The 22,864-nt window shown below is 32.7% G+C and overlaps 1 protein-coding gene across 3 annotated transcripts in view; it reads left to right on the forward strand.

Moving 5' to 3' along the window:
* Positions 1-22,864, forward strand: part of LOC149068890 (uncharacterized) — an 83,588-nt gene that overhangs the window by 24,217 nt on the left and 36,507 nt on the right. For all 3 annotated transcript variants that reach the window (XM_089250894.1, XM_089250892.1, XM_089250893.1), the window contains 9 exons: positions 27-116; positions 2,099-2,194; positions 7,912-8,007; positions 8,213-8,305; positions 10,212-10,307; positions 12,842-12,934; positions 15,731-15,826; positions 15,938-16,030; positions 16,461-16,577. In XM_089250894.1, the coding sequence (XP_089107020.1) occupies positions 27-116; positions 2,099-2,194; positions 7,912-8,007; positions 8,213-8,305; positions 10,212-10,307; positions 12,842-12,934; positions 15,731-15,826; positions 15,938-16,030; positions 16,461-16,577 (870 nt within the window). The remainder of the gene's footprint in view (positions 1-26; positions 117-2,098; positions 2,195-7,911; positions 8,008-8,212; positions 8,306-10,211; positions 10,308-12,841; positions 12,935-15,730; positions 15,827-15,937; positions 16,031-16,460; positions 16,578-22,864) is intronic.

Raw genomic sequence — 22,864 nt, forward strand, 5'->3', positions numbered from 1 at the left:
AGAATGGTGAATCTTTTAACTTTTAGGTGACACATGACAGCAAACACTACACATCAAGCAAAGTGAATCACCCTTTGGGATTACATCGAATTGAACCTGAATGTGAAGAGTGGAAGGTAATCAATTGTATAATAATAGTTCACAATAAACTCAGCCTTCATGCTATGAGCAATCTACACCTAGTGTATTTTCATCAATCTTCTGTGAATGCTCACCTGTTTTGAAAATTTGCTGCAATTCAGGAATGTATTCTTATTCATTTTAATTATTCACTATTTAAACTTCTTTATTAAGGGAAACAAAAATATATATTAAAGTTGCTGGGGGGACTTATTTATATATTTAATTTTGCTTATTCTAAAATTTAAAAGCTCCTTAGTCGTTACACCTTCATATTGTTTCCTAACATTCATAAGTACATCGTTATGAGTCAAATAACGTTTGCAACCATGACACTCATCAAGCACTTCACCTGTATAACATTGTCCATGGTGTCACTAGCATATAATTTGGAATGCATTGCCAGAAAATGATAATAGCAAACTTCTATTGTATCAACCTTGTTACAGTATTACTCACATAAACTGAAGAGCCCAGAAAAACTGGTACAGGCATGCGTATGCAAATAAAGAGATATGGAACCAATCAGAGTACGGCGCTGATGTCGGCAACGCCTATATAACACAACAAGTGTCTGGCATAGTTGTTAGATCGGTTACTGCTGCTACAATGGCAGGTTATCGAGATTTAGGTGAGTTAGAATGTGGTGTTATAGTTGCCGCACGAGAGATGGGACATAGCATCTCCGAGGTAGCAATGAAATTTGGATTTCCACGTACAACCATTTCACGAGTGTACCGTGAATATCGGGAATCCGGTAAAAAATTAAATCTACGACATCGCTGCGGCTGGAAAAAGATCATGCAAGAACGGGACTGACGAGAATCATTAAATGTGACAGACGTGCAACCCTTCCGCAAATTGCTGCAGATTTCAATGCTGGGCCATCAACAAGTGTCAGCGTGCGAAACATCATCAATATGGGCTTTTGGAGCCGAAGGCCCACTCGTGTACCCTTGATGACTGCATGACACAAAGCTTTACGCCTCGCCTGGGCCCGACAACACCAACATTGGACTGTTGAGGACTGGAAACACGTTGCCTGGTCTGACGAGTCTCGGTTCCAATTGCTTTGAGCTGATGGACGGGTATGGAGACAACCTCATGAATCCATGGACCCTACATGTCAACAGAGGACTGTTCAAGCTGTTGGAGGCTCTGTGATGGTATGGGGCGTGTGCAGTTGGTGTGATATGGGACCCCTGATACGTCTAGATACGACTCTGACAGGTGACAGGTACGTAAGCATCCTGTCAGATCACTTGCACCCATTCATGTCCATTGTGCATTCCAACGGACTTGGACAATTTCAGCAGGACAATGCGACACCCCACACGTCCAGAATTGCTACAAAGTGGCTCCAGGAACACACTTCTGACTTTAGACACTTCCGCTGGCCACCAAAATCCCCAGACATGAACATTATTGAACATATCTGGGATGCCTTGCAACGTGCTGTTCAGAAGAGATCTCCACCCCCTCTTACTCCTACGGATTTATGGACAGCCCTGAAAGATTCATGGTGTCAATTACCTCCAGCACTACTTGAGACATTAGTCGAGTCCATGCCACGTCGTGTTGCGGCACTTCTGCGGGCTCAGAGGAGCCCTACACGATATTAGGCAGGTGAGCCTGTTTTTTTTGGCTCTTCAGTGTATAATGAAACAGAACTAGAGACAATAAGTATTACTTTAAGTAATCTTCAAATAATCCCAATTATAATTAAAGGGTTTATTCCTTAGCAGTTACATCTGTGTGTGTGTGCACGCTCGCTTGTTCGTTCGTTCGTTCTTGGTATCCACCAGATTGTCCATTGGTGTTTTTGTCTCATTTCTTCCACCATATGGTTTACAATGGTAATACAGTGCTATCTGCCAGAATATTTGTAATGAACATTCATATCATGTAATGTTTTACTACTGTATGATTTCTTATCAATTCTTTTAGACTTATTCTTGAATTCATTCTCACTTGACAGGTTTCAGCAGACAATAGGAATTTTATGCGCAGCAAAGTCAATGAACACTTGGGTTTGCATCGTGAAGCTGATCTTGTCGCGAAACGAGCTTGGGAAGTAGGTATTGAAAAATGCAACCAATAAGATCATCAGTTACATTTGCTCGAATTTATTGGTTACTGACTAATTAATAATTATAATTACTCAATTATTAACTATTGAATTAATCAACCATCTAGAACTGAATACTTCTTAATGCTAATGAAATAAGGACAAATTATGATTAATTAATTGATTCAAACTTCGTACTGTTCGGAGAAAATGAATTAATTCGAACAGTTAAAATCCGTTTTCAATGAACCAATTGACCAATGATGGTCGGAGTAGATTAATTAGGTAATTAGTAATTTTTTTTATTGTTTCTGCTTAATCAGCATCAGAAGTAAATAATTTAACAATTGTATAATTATCATCAGCAACTAAGTTCACGGCAGTTAATTAATTTACTTGTTTAATTAATTATAATTGCTAAATAATAAGGAACTAATAAGTTCACAGGAACTAATGTGTTAATGATGGTTGCTTTATTCATTAAAAACAGACTTTGACTTGGTAAAAGTCCAAAATGAAAATATTTACAATCGTATTTTGGGGTTTTACCAACTCGCCTAGGTAAAACCTAAGTTTTACCGGTCTTCTGGGCTTTCACCGTAACATATATTTTCACAAAGAGTGAAAACGTGACCTGTTCTGTCAAACAAAAGGTGGTGATAGACAAGCCCGAGAAGATTATGAAACGCCTTACCAACCCTGTCTTATCTTGAACCGTTTTTGAGTTGATGGTGGATAACTGGTTATAAAAAAAATATGAGTCAAGTCTTAAAAAACTTAAATTTGCGGAATTTCTGAAAGACTTACTTGCAAACTAAGCACATATTTAGAAAGAGCAGAAAAAATCATAGGTACCACACCATTTTCATCAAAATATCTGGATTTAAAGGCGAGTTATATATGCTGAAAGATTGGCAAAGTTCAAAATTGAATTGTCGCCTAAATTTTTAATCTCCAATTTGTAAAAACCCTTCTAGCTACATTATAAGTTCAATTTACCAAAAACTTGGAGAGAGATGATTGCGTGAGCTTTTGAAAGGTCTATATATAAAATAAACTATAGCAGTGTTTTAGTTCAGGAGAAATTTTATCCTTTTGTTTGCAATACATTACTGAAATCAGCGTTTGTCAAAGTAGACATTTTAGTAGATTTTGGTGTAATTCAATTTTGCACTTTGCCAATCTCTCAGCATTTGTAGCTCACCATTTAATTCAGACATCATGATAGGGGGCGGGGGGGGGGTGTGTCATGTAATAGGATTTTTTCTGCAAAATCAAATTCTCGTCAGATTCTAACTGCCAATTCCGAATTGTTGAATATCTACTTCGATCATCACTGATTTCAGTGATGTATTGCAAATAGTAGTCTAAATTTCTCCTGAATCACAACACAAATCTGGTTTATTCTATGCTCTTTCAAAAGCATGTGCAATGAACAAGTAAATGTGACCAAATGTAGCTAGAAAGGTGTTTTCAGAATTGGAGTTTAAAAATCTTGGCAAAAATTCAATTTTGAACTTTCAGCCAATCTTTCAGCATTTATAGTTCGCCACATTAAATCCTTCTCCTAATCAGATCCTGGTCTGCTGCCATTAAATCTGGATATTCTGATGGAATTTGTGTCACCTGATTGGATTTTTCTGCTCTTTCCAAGTGCGCTTAGTTTGTGTGTAGGTAACTTAATAAATTTTGGTTTTTTTTTCAGACTTGACACATTGTTCTTCTATAATCAAATAAATATCCACCATAACTCAAAAATGGTTCGAGACAGGACTGGGGTGGTTGGTTGTTTCATGTGCCCATTGGGCTCATCTATCATTCCCCCCCCCCCCCCCACTTTCGTTTGGTAGAACAAGTCACATTCATCCTGTATATACAGCACATTTTGATGCACCAGAAGGTATTTTTGCATGCAAGGGATGAGATCAGGGTGAGGTGCTTTGAATCATTATAGTAGCTAACCTCCCCATGTGTTAATTGGGGTTGATTGAAAGGATATAAATTTTGTGGTTAAGTGCACTTCGCCTTCTAAAATGTATCCATATCATGACATGAGCACCATCTACAGCAATGTATATCCTTGCGGAGCTGTCACAGAAGACCCATTGGTAATCTATATATATAAAATTGATTTTCTGTCTGTGTGTGCATATGTTCTCTATACAAATCTACAATTTTAGATCTATTGTTGCCAAATTTTGCATATATACCAAATGGGACCCGACTTGAGCGATAGGCTATTTTAAAGGTTTGTCAGAGCTGGGCAAATGCCTGAAATGGGCAAAAAACAGTCAAGCAACAATGGTTTCTCGGCCTCAGCAATCACTTTCGGAATGTTTACTCTGGTTACCGTGGTTCCCTAGCAATGCATTTCAGACATGCATATGCCTTTAGAATGGCATTTTAGTTTATTCCTTGATAATGGCTTGCCACATTATCCTCCCACAGACATTGAAGAAACCCGGAAAGCGCCGGCTGTTATAGCTAGTTGATGATAAAATGAGGATTATAGTGGAATTTTACAGTAGTTGCATCATCTCTGGTGCTTAGTATTATATCCATGAATGATGATGTGATTTCCGATGCTGAATTGTACATTACTCTTAAAATCAAAGGCTGTTTACTGAATGCTATCAGTATAGCAAGAAGTAAAAAGTTCATTTTGATTTATTCATGAAATTAATATGATTTTTAATTTTTTTTATAATGTTAATATGCTTCTTTTGTAGTCAACTATAATAAAACAGTTTATGCATCTATATGCCAAATGTCCATTTTAATCAGTATTGGTATGACACTATTAATCTGTAGCATTTATACTGTACTTACACCTATACATAGGTATATGACACTAAGTCTCACTTGAAAAAATCTTTAAACACCTCTCTTGTAAAATTTCCCATTTGTGACACATAATGCCTTTTTCCTCCAGCATACAGATACTTTATCAATTTTACTGTATATAATAGGTATAATTTATAGTTATAGACAGTGAAAAATTTATCAAATCATCATATATTCATCCCAAAATTATTAATAAAATTAAATTCCCATGTTTTATATATTAAATATTTTAAAATATTCCCATCTATTATGACAATCTTTTATGCAAATAATAATAATAGTTTTTACATTAGTCTTTCATCTTAGAGATTTCACATAGCATTAAATGTACATTAAATTAGATTCTTTCTAGTATGATATTGGATGATAAATCTATATATATATATAATTGATGTCCCGTGTGTGTCTGTGTGTATGTACTCTATAAAAATCTACAATTTTAAACCGATCGTCGCCAAAGTTTGCATAGATACCAAACCGGACTCGGATTGAACGATAGGCTACTTTAAAAGTTTGTAAGAGCTGGGCAAATACCTGAAATAGGCAAATACCTGAAATGGGCAAAAAAACTGTCGGGCAGCAATGGTTTCAGAGTCTCAACAATCATTTTCAGAATGTTTACTTTGGTTCTCAAACAATGCGTTTCAGACATGTATATGCCTTTACAATGGTTTGTCACGTTTTCAATCTTCCCAGCAATTGAAGAAAACCCGGGCAATGCAGGGTATTATAGCTATTCCCTTATAATGATAATTTTCTTTAGTTCCATGAAAATTAATTATACAGGTTGTAAAATCATATCCTTGTACAACCCTTTATTGTTTGAACCATTGGTGATTGAAACATAGCTTCGATTAGAAAAAGTATCCAAATAACATGTCCATTTTAGATACGTCATTCCTTCTACTAGAGGCATATACAGTGTCTCACAATCAAATGACGGTTTTCAAAATGGGGTAGCAAGAAAACTGACAGATAGCTGTCGCTCTTGTGAAATATAAATGTGAGACATCAGGAGTTTCAGATACGTCCTTCATATTACAAGGCGGTGTATGGTTATTAAAATAAAAAAAATTAACTTTTTACACTGACACTGTGCCCAAAAACCCAATTAGAAAGTTATTGCCCTGTCTCTCCTGATGCCCACAAAAAAAAATTTCATGTTTCTATGTGTGCAATATTCACAGAGATATTTGAATTCAAAAATTGGAGGAAAGTTGCGGGAAAAAAAATAGTAAAAACTAATAGACAATGATTCTTTCCCAATTTTTCTCTGATTTTTTAATTCAGACATCTCTGTGAATATTGCACTTAAAAAGGTTGATTTTACTTTTTCTTAGCATCTGGAAAGACAGGGCAACGACTTCTTTATTGGGTTGTTAGGCACAGGGTGTTGGAATGAAAAGTTAATTTTTTTCATTTTAATAACTATACATCTCCTTATCTATCATTGCAACACGATGACAAAGCTGAAATTTTTGACTTTACACATTTATATTCTGCAAGAATGACTTTAATATCTGTCACAGTTTTCTTGCTATCCCATTTTGAAAACTGTCAGTTGATTGTGGGACACTCTATACGTACTCAGATATAAAATTTAATTTCGTATACGATCTCCCCTCCACTTTAAAAGTTGTTGCCTTATCTCTCTTGAGTAAAACAAAAAAATAATAACTTGTATAAAAAATTCCATGTCTCTAAGTGCAATATTTACAGAGATAATGCTGATTGAAAGTTGAGGGAAGGCATCTCTGAATTTAGAAAAGTCTTAATGAACAGCACCTTTAAAAAAAATTTGAAATTTTTTCTGAAGTTGTGAACCCATATCAGCTAATATTGCACTAAGAAATATGGATTTTTTTAGGGGGCCTCAGAGAAGACGGGATAAAAACTTTCTTATCAGAAATTAGAAGACGGGACCATATACAAATTAAATTCGTTTCTCAGTACATAGACGACTCCTAGTAAAATAAATGGCCTATCTAAAATGTGTGCACATTATTTGGGGACTTTGGGAAATTTAAAAATAAAGGATGTATAAAGATGTATAACTTCACACCTTGTATAGAAATTTCACTGTATAATATTTTATCACCATGATATTTCTCATACAAGTTTCGTGAAAAATAGTGATTTACTTTGCAGTTATGAAAAGCGTTTCTAAAGTAAGAGAAATTGCTGGCTATATTAAAATAATGAATTTGTATAAGTAAACCATACAGTCATTTTAAATGGTTCTTTGAGCATATAAATGCAGTATTTCATCGCTATTTCATTATTTACTTTTGTGTGAGAGTGAATTAAGAGCCACACATTCTGGCATGGATTAATTTGTTAGAAATTCTACAAAGGAATGTGTACAAGGTGTTTGTACTGCCAAGTAGTAGTAGTAAATAATAATAAAAGTGTAAAAAAAAATCAGCCTACCAAGATTATAAGAACACTGCTTAGTATTCAGAGTTCTTAATTCAAAAATAAATAATTTAAGCTAATCAACCCAATCTAATATAAGATCACGCAAACAGTGTCTATGGACCAAAAAAAATGAGCTTGTGGTAGACTTCTTGGAACCTGGAACAACCTTTGCATCACAAGCTTACTGCGAAACACTCAAAATTCTAGCTTGCAACTCAGAAACCTGTTACATTGATGGTCAATTTTATGCAGAGATTTTGAAAAAGTTTGTTTCATTATGATGGTAACTTCTCACATTGTCTCTATTTTTCATAAATCAATTGGCTCTTATTTGTGAAAAGTTCTTTTTATAGTATGATTCAAATTATGAGTGATATTGTGATGTAAAAACAAGAGCCTTATCCTTTTTTCTTCTCTTCAAATACCTTAAGTCTTTTAATGTTAGAAAAATTATTTTATAGGTTAGTAATAACAACCAGAACTTCATGCGAAGTAAAGTGAATGAACAGTTGTGCATGCATCGAGAACCTGAGTTTGTTAAAGCACCTAAATGGACAGTAAGTGCTCATTTTCTCTTGCTGAAACATTTTCAAAATGGTTATTAATATTGAAGAAGATATTCCTTTGGTGGTTATTACATCACTGGTAGCTTGAAAGATATGTTAAACCCTCCCTTTATTCACGATCAACCAGTTATTTTATTCTAAGATTCTAAATAAATATGTCATTTAATTATTGGTTGTAAACATCTGCACATTTTAGGTTTCCTATGACAATAAAAGCTATGTGAAAAGTCGAGTGAACCATCCCAAAGGACTTCACAGAGAAATGCCAGAAGCTGATGAATTGTGGCATGTATGTTCTATTGTACAATATTTTTGCTTTCTTTTTCAATCTCATGAACCAGTGGTTCTCAAGGTGTAGGTCCCGAGATATTCTCCAACTTGATTCTCCAAATGAAAACATCTCGATGCAAAATTTATTTTTATTTTTTGCAATGTGAGTAAAAATATGTCAAAACTAAAAAATGCCCTAACTCAGCTGAACAGCTACTCTCATAATGTAATTGTATCAAATCCTACTTGTACAATAATCAGTAGATCAAGTTAATATTTGTATAATGAGGATACAGAAAGAATGAACCAATTTAAAAATATTTTTATATATTTTTTAAAATTAAAAATGCGGAATGATGAGTAGTAATGTATAAATGTATTACAGAGAAAGGTCATATTTCAGATTATGAACAATTAATATCGCTAGTGTGTTGTTTATGAAGCTCTTTTGATGAATTGAAGTCAATGAAACTATTGGAAGGGATTGAAAATATTTGGTGAGAGTACACGGGTGCTGACACACCCACTATGATAAAAAAATACTGTATCACTGTAATATTGAAAAATATAAATTGCTTGATTCAGCAAGGGTAGCTGTGCCGCAACTATGAAAATGCTATGATTTAAAAGACAGTGGAACTTTGTTACAATGATACTTGATATAACAATAAATTCCTCTGCAACAATATTTTTTTAAGTCTTGTTTAGAAATGTCTATAATTTAATATTAAACTGCTGCCTCTTGATATAACGATTATCCCTCTATAACAATATTTTTTCTTGGTCCGCAGAGTCTCGTTATATTAAGATTTCACAGTAATACAATTGATCAACTAAAATTAATCTTCCTATGAAGAACCTGAGAATATTTTTGCAATGGGCACTGTGTTTGATAATGGCTACCCTGAGTTTGATTACCAAGTTATACACTCGTCACGATTATGATGTGCAGAATAAAAAACATGTAGGTAGTTAGAAATCTAATGACACAGTTCTGCCAACTAAATAATGAAAAATTATTTAATTTAATTCATCATTGATTTTATGCCTTAATTACCACTTCAAATACTGTAATATAATTAAGGCACAATAAAAAATTCAAGAATGTTCTGAAAATCAGGACACATGGTTATTTTATTCAAAGTAGATTGTCAATACAATTCTTGTCAAAAGAGGGAGGGGGGAGTTGTGCTTCAAAAAGTTGTGCTTCAAAAGTTGTGCTTCAAAAGTTGTGCTTCAAAAAGAACCACTGTGTGACAAATAAACTTCATACTTAAATCATCATCTACAATTTCTTAACTTGTTTATCATTATGTATAGGCGTGCACAGAATTTTTTCGGGGGGGGGGGGGAAACGTTTCAAAATTTTTTTCTTCTGAAGGAGGAGGGTAAGTTTTTTCCTGCAAAACAAAGCCTATAATTTATAATAAAGAGGGGGGGTCTAAACCCCTCTGTGTACGCCAATGTGCATAGGTACATTTATTTTCTTCATTCTAAAATTAAAAGAGCAAGTATAATATCAAACTTGTGCCAGTTTTTTTTATTCGTGTGAATTTTTTATATTCTATCTTTGCAGCTTGCGTGTAATATTTTTCTTTTTTTTTTTCAAATTTCTGTGATTTTTATTTTCTTCATCCAGGGTATATTTTTAAAATTGTTATAGCATTTTTCTCCAAGTTTTTGGTTATTAAGGTTTGATTGATAAAGTGATGTTTACTTTTCTACATCTCTTTATTTATTCAGCTTTTTTTTTCTTCAAACCATTTAAGCTTACAGTTTCATAGTTTGAAGTGAATGCTTTGAGTATCAGATTTTTAATAATAATCATTATGAGAATTATAATTTTTCATTAATTGTTTTATTTCTGATATCTATTATACTGCCCATAGGACTTTTTCACTTTATTTTTTTATCACTTTTTTCAGATTAATAATGACAACCAGAATTTTATGCGAAGCAAAATGAATGAGCATTTGGGATTACATCGAGAAACAGAATTAGCTCCAAAGTTAAAATGGCAAGTGAGTAAATTTTTTTTTGTTCTCTACTTTTTTTTATTAGAATAAGTTTTTGGTCTTAGCACTAGAAGAACAGAAATTTCGAACTATCTGGAATGTCAGACTCTAGATAGTCATTCTGTCATTTTAACTACAGTAAGAAACATCAACATAAATTATTTTTCTTTACCAAAACTTCTTAAAACATTATCTACTCGATCTCTTTGACTTAGTTTTGCAATAAATCTTTTTACATGTACCAAATTTTTTAATTTTTTTTTGGAATTTCGAACTAAATGGCTCGTTATGATAAAGGCTAATCCTTTATTTTGTTACTTAAAAAAGAGTTTTGGCTATGATTTTTTTAGTTCTTGTAATTCTTGGCTTTATTTTCACTTGTCAGTCTAGTAATAAATATTGAAGCAGTAAACCCTTGAGAAATTTGTGAAGAGATTGCATGTGCAGAATGAAAGCACATAGGTAGCCCTTTTTTAGATGTTGATCTCATTGGGCACTGAATGAATTTATTTTGTTGAAAACATGACATTCATTGGTAGATCAATAAAATTTCATATTTCCTGCCAGAAGTTTCATTTTTCCGTGATTTCAATTATCCAGCAGGGATTTATTTCATCATGGGACATTATACCAGTGAATGCAAGGTATAAAAGTAGAAAGATCCGTAGAAACACTAAATGAATTGAATAACGTATGGTGACATGCTTTTTTTTAAAAGTGTACCTTTGAATAGTACAAAATTGTAACGAGAGCGAAACAAACACCATGGTAGAACATCTGTTCTCCCTAAGTACTGTTTGCATAAGAAGCAGGGTATGCCAATTTAAATCACACAATTTAAATTTCATTTGTTAATATTCTACTTCAATGATAATGAGGGGAAAATAACCTAGTATGCGTGTTATTGAAATGTGGTAAACTTCTAGATTAAAAGAAATCTAGAAGATATAGTAAATATATGTAGACGTGAACCTAATCCTTAGATACAGTGTAGAAAGATAGCTGTTCTATTTCTAGATTTTGTGCATGGGAAAAATTGCAAAAAAATTTAGTGAGTTGAACTTACAGATATAACTGCAGCAAATATTTGCAATGTATGACAATGGAGCACTAGGGTTCCCTGATTAACAAAAATTATTTTTTGTATTCTTTTTGAAGCCTTTTTGAATTCTATACTCTAATGGCTGTTTTAATAATATATGTTGCACCAACATAAAAAATAGTGTTGGACTTGAAATTTTAATACGAAAAGTCTAGAAAAAAGTTTCTCATTTTTTTACCAAAACTTATTAAATCTTTGAAAGAATAAAAATGTGTTGGTCTAAATTATTAAGCAACATCATGCAAGTCAGAAACACATCACAATAAATGCATTCATCGATTGCGCAAGAAACAATCTTGTCAATTTTAATATGTTTTTCATTCAGTATGAATGAAATTGCTGAATGACCCTTTGATTGTGCATCGAATGAATTGAGAAACCCTTCGCCATGTGTGATACTGAGTCGTCACCAGGCATTTACTTTAAGGGGCAGGCGGTGCTTCCATCAATGAAAGCACTCATCTATGCAAGAAAAATGTTAATCCATGAAGTTCCTTTGTGCTCAACAACCTTTCATTTTACATAAACCCAAAATTTGAATGTTCATATTTTTTACTTGAAGTTTCTTTACTTATTGTTTATTCATTAATGCTGAATTAAATTTGAGATATATATATATATAATAAGTGAAAAAAATAGGTGTGAAAATATGCATTCTTAATGATTAACAAGATTTGTTTCAATTAATAGGCAGTCAATTTCAATCAAAAAATCCTATTTATATTTAAAAAAATCAATTTTATTGAAGCCATAATAAGAAGACTTCAGCATCAAGCATCACTTTCACGATCATATTAATTAAATATTTCTATAGTGGTCAAAAACTGGCTACAGTCGTTTTAGGTATATGGTACATTTAGGATAATGTGGCTTTTTCTATCACCTCATTCATAATATGAAATATCCATTTTTCTGGCAGCCTTTGCAAAGGGTCTGTCTATTGTCAATAAGAGAAGTGACTTTTAAGTCTTTTAATGTTAGAAAAATTATTTTATAGGTTAGTAATAACAACCAGAACTTGTAAAGTTAAAGACATACCAATTGCAAAACGTAATGTTACATAGAAGTCACGTTTGGATTTTTTTTAGCTTGGGTTCCAAGGGAAAACTAATAAACTAATGCAAACACACAGTATTACTGCTGTTAGCTCTAAAGTTATTTTTTCAAATAAAAAAAATGTGCAGTGAAACCTGTGTATATAACAATAAACCTGCCTATAACGATATTTTCTTTTGTCCCGGTGAAATTTCTATTCAATTGGAAATAGCACAAATGCTCAAACTGTCTACAATGATAACATGTCTATAGCAATATTTTTTCTAGGTTCCTACAGTAACAACAGGGTTCTTTGTATAAGACCCATGGCAAATATTTCAATAAATAAAGCAATTTATAAATTACCTCATTATAAAAGGGATTGTTTTCCCTTTCAATTCAGGTTCCTCATGACAATCAGCATTTCATGCAAAGCCAAGTAAATTATCCCAAAGGACTGCACAGGCAAGATCCAGAAGTTGAAGAGCTTTGGCATGTAAGTAATACCAAAAAAAATTCATCATTTCTGTATAAAAAGCACATTTAGTGTTCCTTTTTGTTGTTCAATGAGCCTGCTTGCATTCATGTTACAAAGTTTGAAAACCACAAAAAACGAACTTCACTACCATTGTGCAGTTGCAGAGATTTATCCTGGGCCTTTATAATATGAAGATATTGTGATGCCCACACCACTGCATTGGTTGTCAGAGTGACAAACCATGCACTGGGTGATTACAGTTATCAATAGAAACAAACCTGCAATATTGTATATAAATTAGACAAAGCTATTTGTGTGGTAGGTGTCTGTAGTTTTTTCCTTTCTTTTTTTATACTTTTTGTACTCTATTAAAACTGATGAACTATGAATACAATTTCCTGGCTACTGGATCATGTTCAGGTTGATCAGATTTACAAAATGACCATAGCATAACCTTACTGCAATGATGAGTAGGGAATTCCCAGTGCCATATTACAAGAGCTGTCTCTCAGAGCACTATAGTCATTAGCCTGCAGACGCAAGTGTGCCTGCTTTGGTACTTTGCTAATTGCAGTAGTTTTAGTATATCGCTGTACTGCTGGTTTTAATGAATTTTTTCAAAATTATTCATTTTTTGATTGTTTTCATTACTTTATTTATCGGCTTGCTTCGTTCAGCCGTTTAAACATTTTAAATAAGAAGTTTCGCATTTGCTTATGAAGTAACTTCCAGTGTTATAACCAATACAACTGCAACATTAAAACGTGGGAAGAAAAAAAACACCTAATATAAAATGGTTTACGTTATTATTATTTTGAATGCTAATATAAAAAGGCAATTTAATTACTTACCAACTATTTCTTAGATTTCATCCATTTCTTTGCTTTTTTGATCTCTTTCCCAATTATTATTTTATCCCTGTTCAAAATTTTAATTCTGATAAAAGCCCTTATCCTAGAATGAATTTGGATAGCTTGTGGGCATGTATTAGGGAACTATCTTGTGAGTCTTTCTTTAAGTTCTTTGAGACATTCAACCATAGAAAAGGTGTTATCATTCTCACACCATGGAGGGATTTAAAAACTCTTTTGAAGCTTTCAACTGTTATTCTCCATGTCCCAGATGGCTCTGTTAATCCACCTAAGGATAAAGTAGTTATCCAAGAGAAATTTATCTGAGAATTGTTCTTGCACAACTCATAAACTGAAGAGCCAAAAAAACTAGTACAGGCATGCGTTATGTAAATAAAGAGATATGGAACCAGTCAGAGTACGGCGCTGCGGTCGGCAACGCCTATATAACACAACAAGTGTCTGGCTTAGTTGTTAGATCGGTTACTGCTGCTACAATGGCAGGTTATCGAGATTTAAGTGAGTTTGAATGTGGTGTTATAGTTGGCGCATGAGAGATGGGACATAGCATCTCCGAGGTAGAGATGAAATTTGGATTTCCACATACGACCATTTCACGAGTGTACCGTAAATATCGGGAATCCGGTAAAAAATTAAATCTACGACATTGCTGCGGCCGGAAAAAGATCATGCAAGAACGGGACCAAGAACGACTGACGAGAATCATTAAACGTGACAGACGTGCAACCCTTCCGCAAATTGCTGCAGATTTCAATGCTGGGCCATCAACAAGTGTCCGCGCGCGAAACATCATCAATATGGGCTTGCGGAGCTGAAGACCCACTTGTGTACCCTTGATGACTGCACGACATAAAGCTTTATGCCTCGCCTGGGCCCGACAACACCAACATTGGACTGTTGAGGTCTGGAAACACGTTGCCTGGTCTGACGAGTCTTTGAGCTGATTGAGCTGCTTTGAGCTGATGGACAGGTATGGAGACAACCTCATGAATCCAAGGACCCTACATGTCAACAGGGGACTGTTCAAGCTGGTGGAGTCTCTGTGATGGTATGGGGCGTGTGCAGTTGGCGTGATATGGGACCCCTGATACTTCTAGATACAACTCTGACGGGTGTCAGGTACATAAGCATCCTGTCTGATCACCTGCACCCATTCATGTCCATTGTGCATTCAGACAATTTTAGCAGGACAATGCGACACCCCACACGTCCGGAATTGCTACAAAGTGGCTCCAGGAACACTCTTCTGACTTTAGACACTTCTGCTGGTACCTAAATCCCCAGACATGAACATTATTGAATATATCTGGGATGCCTTGCAACGTGCTACTTATATTTAGAAGAGATCTCCACCTCCTCTTACTCCTACAGATTTATGGACAGCCCTGAAGGATTCATGGTGTCAATTACCTCCAGCACTACTTCAGACATTAGTCGAGTCCATGCCACGTTGTGTTGCGGCACTTCTGCGGTCATTGATTTACACAAGAATCACAAAAAATATTATAAAAATACCACCTGCACATATCAGTGACACTGAAACAGCACCATGAACGAAAGATCACTCACTTAAAACAGTAAAACAAGCAACTAAAATTTAAAATAATCCAGCTTACAAAACTTAGTATTGAAGAGATGTATCGTTTGTGCGAGAAAAAAGTAGCCCAGTCATGGTGCCACGCAGCTGTTCCAAGACCACTCCCACTTATTCAAGGTGGCAAGTGCAACATCAAGGAGATGAAGCAGTATAGCCCTGAGAGAATTCTCACTATTACTCCCATTCTTCCCCTAATTTTCTCTCTTATTATGTGAATTGTTTTCTTAATGTTTTTGATAGACAAAAGAGTTTATTCATTTTATCTTAAGCAATCAGTTAAATAAAGGGTGTTTTGTTTTTAATTAGTGCTGCTTATTTTTTTAATCATTGATTTATACTTCACAGGTCAACTATGATAACAAGAATTTCGTGCGCAGTCAAGTGAACTACCATCTGGGTAAACATCGCGATAACGAGTTGGTGCGAAAATTAAAGTGGGAGGTATTTATATGAATTTTGATACATCTAACAAAATTCGTAATCAAAAAAGAAATATTTTAATTTTTTATCCAGTTATATACATTCATTTTAGACTCTCATTCAATCTTTCAGGTACCACATGACAATAAATACTACATGACGAGTCTGATAAATTACCCGAAAGGATTGCATCGAACTGAATCAGATGTGACAGAGTTGTGGCATGTATGTCGGTCAAACAGTTATAAAGACTACTTTTTTTTTATAAACCATTGTAAAAAAATTGTGTTTTTGAATGCAATGTTTTGCATAATATGTTTTAAATTCTTAGTGGGTTTTGAATTTTTAAAAATTTGATAAGTGTTTTGCATGATTAACAAAAAGTTATATAGTTTCCATTATCATACTGGCAGTTGAGTGGTTAGGGCGCTAGCTTCTCACTGTGCAGGTCTGGGTTCGTATCCGGGTTCGGGCATGGATGTTTACTAACGCTAACAAATTCCCTGGACGGATCATGCTGATCCCTTGGGAATACATGTGGATCATGTTATTATTATTATTTAATTTTTTTTTGTTTCCTCACTTGTGCTATTAGTTTGAAAAATAGAAGATGCAGTGAACTTTAACGCAATCTATTAATATTACTTTATTTCAGGTACGGTATGATAATAAAAACTTCGTGAGGAGTCAAGTAAATGAGCACAAAGGTTTGCATAGAAACTTGCTTGGTAGTTCGGAATCTGATGACGACAATGATGATGACTTGTACATGGTAAGATTTTATAATGAAGGCTCTAATTTCTGGTTAGTAAGGAAGCAGGAAAGGCATCATCAGGCAACTTCAAATATTCAATGTTCATAATTATTATTAAGTATATGCATTTACTCTCAGATTTAATCAAATCTGATAAATTCCAAACTCTGCTGCTTGAATCATTATGGTTTCAAAATTTTGATCAAGTTTTATATTGAATTTTTTTTTCTTCTTGGTATATTTATAGATATATCTGCTGTATTATGTAAAATATAATTTTTGAACTTTGGGTATTTTTTTATACATTAGCAGAAGAAATTATTGATGACTTTTTTTTTACTATTTGTTTTTGGTCAAATAACTAATTATAAGTGATGTATAGAATTTCACTATTTATTAGTATGTAAAAACACATTATGGTATTGGATGCTTTTTTCCCTTTATGATTTTTTTCTTATTAAAAAAAATTCCCATCCATAAAAAACAAATGTATGGTCATGTGTTTTTTAGCACAAAAACATGCACAAATAATGCAATAATCACTTTTGTTTTATGGATATTTCATCAGTTTTGTTTGGCTTCAATAAATATTTAGAATGGGTGAAAAGAAAAAAAAAAACCTTTTGCTTTGTACAATTGCTGCAGTATATTTTATGACTCATCTGTGAATTACCATATTTCTAGCCGATTTACTTGCATATGATTTTATATTATGCTTCCCACCAGATTGTTATTTGTAGATCAGTCAGCATTCAAACAACTAATTCTTTTCTGTTAAGTTTCTTTCCCTTGCTTCAGATTGAAAATTGTGGAAGAAACTGGTGAGTATTATTTTATTTGATTTAATTTATTAATTGTGCGATATTTCTTGTTTATTTTTCTTTTTGTAAGCATAAATTCAGTGACAAGGAAACATTTCATTTTCTGAATATTATGCTGAGGTGAACTCGAAAAGAAAAGTCTTCTTGTCTCCGCCGGGATTCAGTGAATTTTCAGTGTATTTTTATAACTACACAGAATCTATTTAGTATATCTTGTTTTCATGCGATTAAATGCATTACACTTCAGTTTGAAAAACCCAATGTTAGGCTTCATTGATTTTCTAATTTCTTTTTGTTTAAAATTATTTTTATATGCTCCATGTAAATGTGTTCTTGTATTTTTTATTTATTATTTTGCGTCTCTAATTTTGTAAAGTTTAAGAATAAAAAATTATAATTATGAATCAAATTTCATGAATCTGCTCAATAAAATAAGTTTATTGTATGGCAAAATAAAATAAATGGTTGTGTTACATTCAAGTATATTTTCTCCGAAGATATCTGCTGTTAATCAAGTTTTAAGACTTGTCTGTTTCTCTTAAAATAACTTTGTTTTATATCAATTAGAATTTTTTTGATTAAGCTGGCATTCTATTTCAATCTTGCAAATGAAAACTCAGATGATGGCAAATAATAGGGAAAATAAAAAAGAAAAATTACTTCTCTAACGGAAGAAAAACTTTATAGTGATATATGAAGCTGAGCACAGTTAGAAATCTATAACTTGATCCTTATTGCGTACAATATAATTACGCCATACGATCTGAAGTTATATTCAACAACTGCTTTTCCTTGTGTTACAGTTCAAAAAAGAAAGAGAAGGCAAGAAATGGAGGCCAACAAAAGAAGTCAGAATTCCGGTAATCTTTTATTATAATGTATATGAATTTTCATAATCATCCATGTAGGCATTATTATACATATTGAAGTCTAGCACCATTTGCCAGTTCGTGAAGTCGTCAAAAACTGGAGGTACAGTGATATCTGACATTTGTCATGATGCAAATACATCTTTAGAACTTTTTTCTTTTTTTCTTGTAAAAAGTAATTCTGTATACATAGAAACATTTTAAATTTCTCGGAATAAGTTTAGTAGTACTGGGGTTTTATAGAGCTTTAGAGCCACTTATGTTAGTTATGAAACACAATTTTCGTTTTCAGTAATTTTGTATAAAACTATAAAACTAAAAATATTGTGAATTTAGTTCTACTTTCTAGTAAACAGTTATTTTTCCTGGTTCCGTGGCAATTTCATTTTTTTTTTCTAATATTTATCTGCCTTTGATGAACACAGATATGAAATTAATTCTTTCAAAATGTTAAGATAAATAAGTTGGTGAAAAAAATGTATTTTGTAAAGGTTCAACCGAACAAGGGAGGTAAAAAGGAGCAGAGTGATGTCAAAGGAGCAAGAGCTAAACCAAAACCTCACGGTTCCGCTGGAAAAGTAAGATTTTTTTTAAATTTATGATTTCCTGTGGATTGTTCTTTAGACTTACATGTGAATGAGGAAGAAAAAAAGTGATTCTAATTTTCTTCTATGTATCTTTTGCTGGTAAATTTCATCTTTTCTTGGGGGGGGGGGGGGGAGAGGAATGTTTCAATAAGAAAATGGATAAATTTTTCAAATAATTTTAATTTCAAAGACAAAAAAATCAGCAATCTCTTTAAAAAGAAATATGGTAAACATATTGTGGGATAAATCCAGTAACCTTTTTTATGGGCAGTGTATTATATATTATTTTTGAGATACATGCTTCAAGCTTGTTACTGGTTTTAGTTATACTTGATATCCATAATTTTTATGGTGATCTTTTTCCAGTCACCTCATTGGGCATTTAGCCTGTTGTGGTCTTTGCATTTGTATTTTTATAACTTTTGGTGCCACAGTGTTCATACAGGAGTTTCAAAAGCTTGCTTGTGTGAACTCTATTTCATATCCTTCAGTAATGAGAATGGAAATAGAGATCTTTAAATACACTGCCATGAAGTTTGAGTAGTATATTCATATGTTTGCAAAAAAAAATTAGCCTGTGCATTACGGTTTGCATGTAAAACACCCTATAGTGGTGAATCAGAACTAATTTTTCTTGCTCTTAATTTCTGTCATATCCTCATTAAGACATTATTAAAGCTTCATAGCCTTCTGATAGACAGTTAAACTGAAAACAATGTGCATGACAGAATTTTGCATAAAAAATTGATAGTGTTAATGTATTTGAAAATAGCGTGAGAGAGAATGAAAGAAATCCAAAACTCTCTGCTACCAAACTTATCCTGTTTGGTGATCTTTATGTTCCACAGATTTATATTATGGTGATTATTATTTTACTTTAAAATGTTTTTCTTAATTTTTCATGTTAAGTAACTTTTAGGAATTAATCAAACTCGTAACAGCTATTACAGTATTTCAATTAGTTTTAGTTAAAATTTATTCTTAGTATTCTTTCTGCTGAATCCAAGCAGAAATATTCTCTAAGTTGTTGGTATATTTGCATTACCAGTACATTCTAACTGTGTCAGTGGATTTAATGTAGGTAATTATCTTGTTCCCTTCTTTGCTTCATTAGCTCTATATATTTTATTAATAATATGTTTTGTGTGTAGTGTTTCATATTTTTATTTTTTGGATACATAGGCCCATAGTACTCAGAAAAGGCATCCTTATATCCAAACTCTTCATGAGTCTGCAGTAAGCGTAAGTTTCAATGACTTATAATGTTACATAAATGCATATTTACATATTTTTATCAAACTTTTATAACACACAAAAAAACTACAGTAAAACTTCATTAAGTCATCACTCAGGTTAAGTAGTCGTTTTTCTTCAGGCTCTTCCAGTTTTCATAGACAACAATGTTATTAAACCCTCGTTTACTCGTCACTAATTTCAGTTGAGTTGTCACTGTGGAAAAAGTTTGAGAGGAAGGAAAAGATTATTTTTATGCCTCCCATTAAAAAAAGTGTGCTAACAGCATTGCCATATCCTTAAAATTCACCATAAAAGCCTATGTACAAAGTACCGAAACAGTCCAGTTTAAGTAATGAAAGTTATGCTTGGGAGATGCATTCGCTGATGAAGGTTTTTGAAACTTTAGGGACTGTTCGAGCTGGACCTGATTTCTGCAGTGGCCCCCACTAATTTAGGGCTTCAAATTTTAACAAAATATCTTTGTAGAAAAACCAGACATTCTTTTCAAAGTTGAAGTTTTCTAATGTTTATTTTTCCCTGTCTAGGGCCCTCAAGTCAAAAGTGGATCCTGTGTTCGTGATTACCTTGTAGTTGTATCATGAACTACTTATGAAGAATTTAAACTCTAAAATTAAATTTCATGTGTATGTAAAATTAATGTCCAATAGTTCTGTTGTGAAGAAAAGCCAACTATTCTAACAGTTGCTATGATTAGTCTAAATTAAAAATTACTAGTACAAATCAAAGTGTACCAATGCATTTTACCACAATAACTTAAGTGACACAAGATCAAAAGAGGTAAAAAATTTCTATTATTTTTTATTTTGCAATCTATAAATTTAATATTGTAATTTTCATTAATATTTTAATAAATGTTATATTATTTTAAATGTATACAATTTTCACATTGAAACTGTCTGCACTTCTCTCGAGTCGTCACTGCTTAAGCCGTCATAATTTTTCGGTAACATGAGGTGATGACTTATGAAGTTTTACTGTATTTAAAGTTTATTCTTGCCGACTGCATGTGATTGTTTAGGAGGTGAAATGCATTGAACTTTACAATTTATCTGACTAAGCAAGATTAAATTCTAGTTTTATATAATTATTCTCAGCAAGCTGTATTAGTGTTGTTATAGCTTGCTCCTTATGTATAGAAAATAATAATTATTAGTTGCATTGTAACAATTGACTGTGAAAAACTTGCTTGTATATATACTGTTTCATCTGCTGTAGGCGGGGTTAGAGCTGATGGGGGGGTTATGGTGGCAACCTTCAAGTTATGGCAGATTTTATGTGGAACTGAGAAAAACGCTATATAGAATTTTAAACTTTTTACAGTGGATGGGGTAGCAAATTCACCTTTTCCCCTCCTTAATGAAAGTCTTAGTTACGACCTTGACTGTAGATGTCTTATAACCTTCTTAGTCTTTGCATTGCCTGTGGGAGACAATAAAATGCATTTTGAAAAAAGTCCACCTAGCTAAATGAAATGCTTACAGAGACCTCAAAATTAGTACTGTAAATAGTTCTACATGTTCCAAATGTAAATGTTTACAACATTTGGTAATAACATATTTATACTCATTTGTTGGCAGAAACTAATTTTAGGTAGATAATTTTGGACAGTTAAAAATAAACGTTAAATTCAAAATGACCTTTATGACTGAGGAGGATATAAATGGATCACTCTATTTCAAATCACCCAGCAAAATGCCGAAATGAAACCGTCTCATATTTCAATGATTTTTTTTTATTTGGTGCTTTTACCATCCTTATTAACCATGTGAAATATTATTTGCATATCTCTCAAACTTTTTGAGAAAAAATGTTGAAATTTATCAAAAAATGACGCAGGTGACTTTTCTGAGGCTCAATTTTTAAGCTGCATCTTTTGAGAAAATAAATCATAACTTTTTCAATGTTTTTGTGGAATTTTCAATATATTCAAGTGAAATTTTCACTAAAGTGTTCACAACAACATACAAAATATGAATAAAAATAATTCATACACTTACATTTGAAATTTACATGCAAAAAAATTATGTAAACTTTGTTTTTGTGGAATTTTTCATTATAAAAAAATACAAATTTTCTAACATATTTTTAGACCAGAGGCACAGCAGTTATCAAAACAACTTTTATTTTAAATTTCTCCTAAATATATGAAGTAAAAGACTGGAAAAAAAAAATAATGGTTTTTTGACCGTTAATATATTTATTTTGGCTCGCAACTCAAAATTCATTAAAATAAGACTGGATCACTCCATTCAACTAGATACTGAAATACAACCCATCATCCCAGATTACAATTTTTTTTTATGGCTTCTACCATCCTTGTTGACCATGCAAAATTTCATGTAGATATCTCAAAAACGTTTTGAGAAAAAAAAAAAATGTTTTCTAACCCCACGAATGATGTCTCTAAGACTAACCATTAGAGCAGTATTATTTATGAAAATATATCATAACTTTGCAGATTTTCAATACATTCAAAAGAAATTTTCACTAAAATGCTCACAAAAAAATTCATATTATGAATAGGAAAGAAAATTTAAACCTTGGAGGAAAAAAGTAATTTAAATTTAATTTTTTTTTGTAAAAAAATGTTAACACTTTTTTTGGTTGCACAACATGAATTTTCAATTTTTTTAAAATTTAATCCTATTAATATATTGAAAAGAAGACTATAGAAGAGTAAACATTATTTTGGCAGTTAATACATTTGAGTGACAAAACACAATTGTACTTATATGGCTGCGTTTATTATATTTGTACATTTTGACTTAATA

The sequence above is a fragment of the Pholcus phalangioides genome, unplaced genomic scaffold (genome assembly GCF_987345545.1).
Source record: "Pholcus phalangioides strain wild (caught in Gottingen) unplaced genomic scaffold, Ppha-v1.0 ptg000024l_1, whole genome shotgun sequence".
NCBI classification, from domain to species: domain Eukaryota; kingdom Metazoa; phylum Arthropoda; class Arachnida; order Araneae; family Pholcidae; genus Pholcus; species Pholcus phalangioides.